Below are 9185 nucleotides of genomic sequence, written 5' to 3'. Positions count from 1 at the left end.
ATGTATTGTATTCTGCCCTATGTGACTGGACTGCAATGTAAGTATGTCCCCTGTTGAGGGACATCTGGGGTGTTTCCAGTGTCCCCTGACCTTGTGCCCCTCGTCAGCCAAACCTCTTGAGAGGCCCATTCCACCTCATCAGGACCCTGCTCGCTGGCCCTTCCTTCCCTCTTCCTCTGCCCCAGCTCTGTCCATACAACTGCAGTTTCCCCAGTCTCTATTTCAACTCTTCTGAGCTCTAGACCACACGAAAGGCATAATCATTTATTAAGCACTGACTCTGTGCCAAGCACCATCCTCAGCATTGTACATGTTTTGTTTCATCTAATCACATCAACACAAAAGGTAGGTATTTTGATACTTTACAAATGAGAAAACCGAGGCCCAGCAAGTCAGAGTAACTTGCCCAGGACTCTACACACCTATTGCCCAAGTCCCATAGGCAACTCAAAGTCGATGTGTCTTCAGTATAAATTATCATCTTCCTCTTCAAACCAGTGCCTTTCCCATTCTTCATGTTCAGTGGGGACATCTCCAATACCCCAGGCCCAAGCCAGCAACTGGAAGGCAGCCTTGGCCCCTGGCCCATCCTCACCCACTCCTCCCTCCAGTCTGAGCCTAGCCTGAGGCTTTTACCTCCTTGGTGTCAGGCGAATCCTTTCTCTTCTGTCCACCCTCCAGCACTGACCTGTGAGCTGTCCTGCTGCCCCACCTGGAACAGCCTTGCCCCACACTTCCTTACAGGCCCCAGTCTCCCCCTTTTCCAGCATCCTGCAAACTGCAGCTCAGGTGGGCTTTCTAAACCTCATCTCACCAGGTCCCCACCTCCAGAAGGAAAACCAGCGTCCTCTACCCACCCCCCACCCTGCCCTGTCTCCTCAAACCATGAAGTTCGGCATCCAGCCCCAGAAAGGACCACCCCACCACCCTTTGCTCTGTCTCATCCTCTAGGAAGCCATCTGTGGCCTCAGCTCAAGACTGAGCTGTGAGCCCCCTCTGAGCCCCACACGCAGCTCCTTCTTCACTCCTCAGCTCTTTTCTTGTGATCACCTGTCCTGAGTAGGGACTGTGCTCCTTGAAGACAGAGACCCAACCTTACCCGCAGAGCCTGTACACCGGAGGTGCTCAATGGCTGCTGAAAGGCTAAAAGCAGAAGCAGGGACAGAAGCCATGGGTGATGCTGCCTTCTGAGTCCCAGAAGCAGGATGATCCTCCCAGCCTGGGATCGGTGGACCCTGGCTGCCCCGGCTCTGCACCTGTTCCCCAAAACCTCATGAGACCATTTCCTGCCCCCTGCCTTTTGACAGGATTTTCCTCTCTGCTTCTTCCTTTCCAACTCTGGAATTCCCCACGGTGGGAGAGCTCTGCCCCCACGAAGAAGGCAGAGCCTGCCTCTTACCTCCTCTCATTCTACTTCAGGCATTTTCCAGGATGGGGTGATTATGCTCCCATGGGTGAAAAAATTGGATCCTTGAAAGGGAGAGATTTTTTAAAATCTTACTTTTTTTGTATAAAGCAAAGATATATGTACAGTACACAAACAGATATACGGTATATCTGTGGTATTAAAATATCATGCAATTAAGGGAAAAAAGTGCCTAAAAGGCTCCTGAGGAGGGGAGACTAAGGAAAACAAAAATGTTGAGAAACTCTGATCCACACACTGGGGCCTTGCCTTGCCTGGTCCAAGGACTGGCCAGGATTGAAGGAGAGTCCAGAGTCTTCTCCCAAGGCAGCTCAAGATTCCTCCAGGGCTGACCCCCCACCTGCCAGCTGGAATCCCTCCCCCATGCCATCCCCTCCCTGCCCTGTGCCTGGCAGCCCACCCTTCCATGTCCGGGCTCTTCTAATCTAGTCCTGTCTTAATGAGGCCACTGATCGGCCCTTCCACTTGCTCCCCTGGGGGCCACCCAGCTCCCAGGGCCAGCAGGAGTTGGAGGCCCCGCAGCTCCTGCCCAGCCTTGGGCTACAGCATAACCTGGGAGCTTCTGAGAGAACCCAGGAGGTAAGCCCCACCACAGGAGGCCCCCAAGAAGCGGGGTTGCCACTGTGGGACAAGGCTTTCTTTATTGGGGTGGATGTAGGGTCACAAATAGTCTTAGAGGGGCTCTAGGCAGATGGAGTCACTTAAGGGTGGTACAAGGCTGAGGGTCTATCTTCGGGGTACACGGAAACAGGGGTGAGGGAAGCGACCCCATGCTGGTGAGACGTGGTCTTGGGCAACACAGATATTTTGTGGTCTTCAAACGCCAAGGGATTCTCCAGGACCTGGGGCTCCTGTCGTTTGTTGGAGCCAATGAAGAACAAGTAGATGATGGCACCACAGTAGGCACCCAGGGGTGGTGCCACCACCGGCACCCACCACCAGTCCTTGGTTCTGCAGGCAAAAGGCAGAGACCTGCTTAGGGGGCCAGCACCCAGCATGGCACCTGCGTCTACCCCAGGCCAAGATGGGAGGAGGGGTGGCAGGGAGTGGAGAGTAGAGGGGGAACCCCCATCCTAGCCCGGGAGCTGGCCCTGAGCCTGGGACACTGATCAGCTTCAGCCTGATTCAGGGACAGCAGCGGGTCTGGGGCAGGGCTGACATTCAGTCTAGGAGCAGGGTCTGGAGAAAGGTCAGGACCCATTCCTGCCTCCCAGGCCGCTGCAAGGGGTGGCAGGGCAGTGGAGGGGGCGGATCTGCGGGGTGTTCCCGCAGCTTTTCCACCCTCCACATGCAGGGAACCCACAGGAAACTCCCAGGAGTGGGCTGGACCACGCAGTACCTGAAGACTTGTGAGCCCCAGCCAGCGAGGAAGGTGAAGAAGCGGGGAGGCAGGTCCCGGGATGGGTTGATGGCATATCCTGAGTTCATGCCCAGGGATATTCCGATGATGACAACAAGGATGCCAGTCACAATGGCCTGCGTCCCCAACAGCGTTGGGTTGTTCCCCTTGTCTGCGATGGCTAAGAGACACAGCTGAAGCATCCCAGTCACCACCACCTGGGGAGAGACACCTTGGCAGCACCTGGGGCCCCCGGTCGAGCCCAAGGGCCTCAGTAGCGCCCCCCACCCCTACCCGTGGCAGAGCCATGACTCTGTACTGTCCCATTCAGGGTTCTTGTCCACTCCACCACAGGGGGCTGCCTGCTGGCCCCTTCTTGAGTGGGGGAGGGCCTGAGGAGGGCCACCCGTGCCTGGACCACTGACCTCATCCAGGAAGCCCCTCCACAGTGTCATGTGGTCAGGAAGGTAGGTGGCAAAAATGTTAGCAGTGGCTGTGGGGCCGGTCGTCATCAGCTTTCCCCCCGAGAAGTCGATAATAGCGTCTGTGGGAATACAGACTGAGTGTGAACCTGCCCCCTGACTGAACCCCACCGCTATCCCAGAGATGAGGCGGTAGGATGGAGGGCAGGGAGCACCTCCAAGACTCTTCTATCTCAGCGTGTTCACAGGCGAGGACACACTCAGATCTGCCCACATTTCAGGGGAGGAGGCGGAGGCTGGAGGTGGGCCGCCAGGGGCAGGACACTCACTGTAGAAGAGGCCGTAGATGGTGGCCGCCGCCACGAAGGAGCCCAGGAACTGACCCAGAACGTACACGGGAAACTTCTTCCAGGACATGCGGCCTAGCGCACAGCTGGTGAAGGTCAAGGCCGCATTCATATGGGCCCCTGCAGGGAGGGTCAAGGGTGTCGGCAAAGAAACAATCAGTAATACCAAGAGCAATGACAGCAGCGATGATAACAGCGAGCATCTGTGAAGGGGCAGTCCTCACAGGGACCCTGCGAGGCAGAAACCACTGTCTCCATCTCCCCATGAAGCAAAGCAATGGGTGGAGAGTTCAGTCGCTTGCCTGAGAGAACCCAGCTTGTAAAAACGGTGGGTCAAGGGGGCTCGTGAAGTGTCTGGGCAGAGGAAAGTGGCCCGTGAGGGCAAGACACCAGCTGACTTGGAGAAGGGGCTGGCTGGAAGGGGGCTGGAGGAGCCCATGGGGGACACCCGGCCGGGCTTGTCGGCTGGGGCCCGGCCTACTCACCAGAGATGTTCCCCGCCATGTGCACACCTATGGTGACTCCGAAGCCAAAACCCAAATTGACAGCGAGGTAGCTCCCCATTTTACCTCCTAGAACCATGTGGGCCACGGCGCCGAGACCGAACACCTGTAGGAGAGGGCCTCTGAGGGGACTGCCCACCCAGACAGCCCAGCCTCAGAGGAGGGCTTGGAGCTCAGCTGGGGCTCCATGCCTCCACACGCTAGGTCTCCCTGCATTGCCCTTGGGTACCCCCTTCTGCTGTACCCTCCTCCTCCAGAGACATGCCTCCTCGTGACCTCATCCCGTTGCCCCTGCCAAGGCCTGTCACAACTGACCAGTGGAAGCTGGGTGCGTGCTAAAGAAGGAGTCGGGTGAGGAGGGAGAGTCAGGCTCCCATGTCTAGCCAGGTGCCTAGACTCCAAGTCCACCCGAAGGGCTTCCAGAAGGACAGGGCTGGTGTGGATTGGACCCCTCAGAGCTTCTCACTCGTCAGCATAGTCCAAAGGAAATTTCTTCAGGGACTCTGCAAACTTCCTTCTGGACTCTGCCAGGACGCACCACCAACCCTCATCATCTCCACACGCATCAGCCCTGGAAGCCCACCCTCAGGCGTCACCTCTTAACTTCTCACCCATCCCTAACAACCAGATCTCATCAGATGACTCTCCCCACTGAGCCCGTTCACAGGGAGGTTAGAGACCTAAATGAAGGCCCTTACTCAACCTCCCGCTGGCCACTAACACCCCTCCCACTTGCGTCTGTACTGCCTTCCCCTCTTGTCTGTGTCTTCTACCCTTCCCTTGACTGGCTCCCACAGACTTGGGTCTCTTCCTTCTTTAAAGTAGAGCTTCCACCTCATCCCGGCCTCCCTGACCAGCTGTGGACTCCTGGATGCCTCCTCCCATGTGAGTCAGGCTCTAGGAAGGACCCATTCAGTTTCAGCTTAGTTGCTAAATCGTGTCCGACTCTTTGCAACCCCACAGACTGCAGCCACCAGGCTTCCCTGGCCTTCACCATATCCCGGAGTTGACTCATACTCATGTCCGTTGACTTGGTGATGCCATCCCACAGTCTCAGGCCCTTTTCCCCTTCCCTGTCCTCCCTCCCAGCCCGGCTTCTGCTTCCCCCGTCACAGACACCAGTTCCCTTGTCCAAGGGCTCCAGCCTCTGGATTTCCCAGTGGTCCCTTCAGACATGATCTCACGTGAGTGTGCTGACTTTCTCTCTCCTCACCACTCTGCTTCCAGAAAGGACCTCCTCGTTGGCTTCCGTGACATGTCTCTCTCCTGGTTTCCCTCTTTGCTCTGTAGCCTTTCCCTCTACACAGCTCCTTCCCACATTCTTCTTCATTCATCTGCCTCATAAATACAGATGATCCCTGTGTTCTATCCCTGGCCTTTTTCATAACCCACCTCAGTCACTCCTGGGTTTTCTTATCAGCTTCAGATAAGCCTGATGGATTAATTCCCAAAACCTGCACTTGAGAGCCAGATCTCTTTTTCCAAATACCTCCGAGAAGTCTCCAGGGTGTTCCACAGGCATCTCCAGCTCTAAAGCTCACCATCTCTCAGAAAATGTGATCTTCATTCCATGTTCCCCCATCCCAGCCAAGTCAGAAACTTGTATGTTCTCCACCGCACATGGTCAACTCTGGTTATAGTCTCCCCAGATCCTACCCAGTCTCCTTGCAGCCAGAGTGACCTAACACAAAAATTTGACCATGTCTGTCTGCCTTTGGTCCAAACATTCCTGGCTCCCTTCCATTTCTAGGATAAAGTTCAAACTCAGTAAGTCACCATTTAAGATCCTTGATTTTCATGCCTTCTGCCTCTCAGTTTCATATCGGGTCTAGTATTCTCTATGTTGAACACTAATATTACCAATAATAGCATTATATGTGTTCTCAGTCACTCAGTGATGTCCGATTCTTTGCGACCCCATGGACCACAGCCTGCCAGGCTCCTCTGTCCATGGAATTTTTCAGGCAAAAATACTGGAGCAAGTTGCCATTTCCTACTCCTGGGGATCTTCCCTATCCAGGGATTGAATCTGCATCTCTTGAGCCTCTTGCATTGGCAGGCAGATTCTTTACCACTGTGCCACCTGGGAAGTCAAATAACATTACTACTATTAAAGATAATAACCATTTTGGCTTCCTTGGTCCAGTGGTTAAGACTCCACACTTCCATGGCAGGGGGTGTGGGTTCCATCCTTGGTCAGAGAACTAAGGTCCCACATGTCACGTGGTGGGCCAAAAACAAACAAACTTAAAGTAAAAAAGAATAATAACCATTTATCGAGCACTTACTATGTGCCAGGCACTGGTAAGCAAGTTCTACCTCTTACCTTCTTTAACCCTTAAACCTGTTTATGCATTAGGTATTATTATTCTCCCCATTTGACAGATGGGCAACCAGAGGTTTAGAGAAGTTGAGTGGCTTGTCTCAAGTACACATCTTGGGGCTTCCCTGGTGGTCTAGTGGTTAGGAATCCACCTGTCAATGCAGGGGACAGGGATTCGATCCCTGGGTTGGGAATATCCCACATGCTGCAGAGCAACTAAGCCCATGGGCTACAACTACTGAGCCCACACGCAGCAACTACCAAAGCCCATGTGCCTTAGAGTCTGCTCCACAATGAGAACACCTTTGCCTTCACCAGAGAGAGCAATGAGGACTCAGTGCACCAAAAATAATAAATAAATCTTTTAGAAACAAAACAAAACCTAAAGAAACAAACACATCTTGCACATGGTAAGCCAGTTTTTTAATCTAGGCAGTTGCGTAAGGCAGTCTCAGAGAAAACGACCGGATCGCTCCCTTCATGCCTTGCTTTCTCATGCCTCGGTGTTTTGCATATGCCTCTCCCTCCCTCTGGAGTACCTGATCCTAGGTCCTGAAAAACGAATACTCTACTTTAAGGCCACATTCAGATGGCACCTCCTCTGAATACTCTCTGTTTTGGATGTATTGCCTCTGAGAGACCTCTAGGTGTCCAGACTGCTGGAAATCAGAGTCTAGATCTACCATCCAATATGATGGCCGTGAGCCACACATGGCTATTATGAACTTGAACTGAGATCTGTAAGTGTAAGGTACACAGCAGATTTCAAAGGCTTAGGAGGAAAAAGAAAATGTAAATCTTAAGTAATTATACATTGATTACATGTTGAGCTGGTAACATTATGGACATGTGGGTTAAATGACTTCCCTGGTGGCTCAGATGGTAAAGTGTCTGCCTACAATACAGGGGACCCGGGTTCCATCCCTGAGTCGGGAAGATCCCCTGGAGAAGGAAATGGCAACCCACTCCAGTATTCTTGCCTGGAAAATCCCATGGACAGAGGAGCCTGGTTGGCTACTGTTCATGGGGTCGCAAAGAGTAGGACACGACTGAGCAACTTCACTATCTATCTATTAAAACTAATTTCACCTGTCACTTTTTACCTTTTTAATGTGGCTACTAGAAAAATTTTACATTACATTTGTGACTCATATTGTATTTCCCTTGAAGAGTTCTGGAGGTTTTGAAAAAAGAAATATCTGAAGAATTGTGGACGTGAGTTGAAGCCATCAGGGAGGATATGAAGACCCCTGGGAGAGGATGAACCTAGGGCTGAACGTCAGCCCTCAGGGGTGGGCGTTAGAAACCCCAGCCAGAGCCACCGTTGAAATGGAAGAACAAGACTTCCCTGCTGGCACAGCGGATAGGAATCCGCCTGCCAATGCAGGGGACAGGAGTTCGACCCTGGTCCAGGAAGATTCTACATGCCTTGGGGCAACTAAGCCCATGCCCCACAACTACGGAGCCTGTTTGCTGCAATTACTGAGTCCAAGCGCCTAGAGCCCATGTTCTGCAACAAGAGAAGTCTCTGCAATGAGAAGCCTGTTCACCACAACTAGAGAAAGCCCACATACAGCAACAAAGACCCAGCACAATAAAAAATTAATAAATTAAAAAAAAATTAAGAAATGGAAGAACAAAGAGAGAATGTGCCCTATACCCCAGAAAGAAGCAGTTTCCCAAGGAGGGTGTGGCCCACATGGTCACGAGCTGCCTCTGGGTCAAGCTTGAGAAGGCCTGGAAAGCATCCCATTGGATGTGACAACCCAGGGTTCTTGAGTAGGTGGGGAACACTGTCTTATCAGGGCATGGGGTCAGAAGTCAGGTCCAGAGAGCGGGAGGGGAGGAGGTGGTAAGGAACAATTGAAGAGACCAGTGGAGACATCTCTTTGGGAACTTGCCTGAGAAGGGAGGGGGACTAAGTGTGATAAATGAAGCGGCTCACAGAGAGAAGGGAGGCGTGTTCTATGTTCTGCTGTTTTGGGGAGTCTTGAGTGTGCTAAGGTTGAGAGAGGGAGGGGCTGGAGATACAGAAGAGAGAAAAGAAGAAGCAAAGTGCCAGAGGAGCCTGGGGCAGGGGGTGGATGAAAAGGAGTGGAGGCTCCTGCCTAGGGGAGGGGGCATTTGTGGACCCACAGGGAGGGGAGTGTGATGGGTGAGGAGCCAGACACACCTGACAGTTTTCTGTCAGACTGGAGACCAAGCCGTTTGCTGATGAAAAATGGCCGGTGAGTACACTAGATTTGGGACAGTCTGAGAACCAGTGCATTAGCCTGGAGAGGGGAGGGGAGAGGCCGCTGAGCAGGGCCTGCTGGGTCCCGCAGGAGCCCCAGGACAGGTGCAGAGGAGCCCAGACACAGGCCGGCTTGGGGCCAAGGGTGGGGTGAGGATGAGAGGACAGGGGCAGAGGGGGCATGGGAGTGGGGAGTGAAGCCAGGCCAGGCTGACAGATTCGGAGTAAAGAGATGCAGGGACTGGAGCAGGCATGGAGGGTTTGAAGAGCAAGGTCCCCATTTCCAAGTAGGAGCTCAAAACCATTTACTAAAAACAATGAATGAGTGAGTAAACCCCCTCTGCGCCCCTGTGTGTCAGGGTTGCCAGCTGGCAGCCCCTGGACCTCATCTGTTCAGCACACGTTTTGTTTGATTCATTTGGTTTTGATGCACAGAAGTTTCAGCTTCTCTTGCAAAATCAGAATCTCTGTCAACAGCAGCCTGCATTCCAGGTGATGTGGCGACAGTCAGCCAGAGTGGTGGCAGCCATGTCCTCACACAGGTCAGCACTCCGCCGTTAGCCACAGTCCCCACCTCCCTCAGTGATTCTCT

General features: G+C 53.2%; 1 protein-coding gene across 4 annotated transcripts in view; it reads right to left on the bottom strand.

Annotated features, from left to right (window-relative positions):
- Window positions 1-237: 237 nt before the first annotated feature.
- The window catches only part of AQP7 (aquaporin 7), an 18542-nt gene continuing 9594 nt past the window's right edge, over window positions 238-9185 (bottom strand). For all 4 annotated transcript variants that reach the window (XM_010840121.1, XM_010840123.1, XM_010840122.1 and 1 more), the window contains 5 exons: window positions 4020-4143; window positions 3517-3654; window positions 3191-3309; window positions 2766-2983; window positions 238-2377 (listed from right to left, as the gene is read on the bottom strand). In XM_010840121.1, the coding sequence (XP_010838423.1) occupies window positions 2128-2377; window positions 2766-2983; window positions 3191-3309; window positions 3517-3654; window positions 4020-4143 (849 nt within the window). In that variant the 3' untranslated portion in view covers window positions 238-2127. The remainder of the gene's footprint in view (window positions 2378-2765; window positions 2984-3190; window positions 3310-3516; window positions 3655-4019; window positions 4144-9185) is intronic.

This window comes from Bison bison, unplaced genomic scaffold (genome assembly GCF_000754665.1).
Source record: "Bison bison bison isolate TAMUID 2011002044 unplaced genomic scaffold, Bison_UMD1.0 scf7180017864141, whole genome shotgun sequence".
Taxonomy (NCBI): domain Eukaryota; kingdom Metazoa; phylum Chordata; class Mammalia; order Artiodactyla; family Bovidae; genus Bison; species Bison bison.
This window is presented reverse-complemented; position numbering and strand designations above follow the sequence as displayed.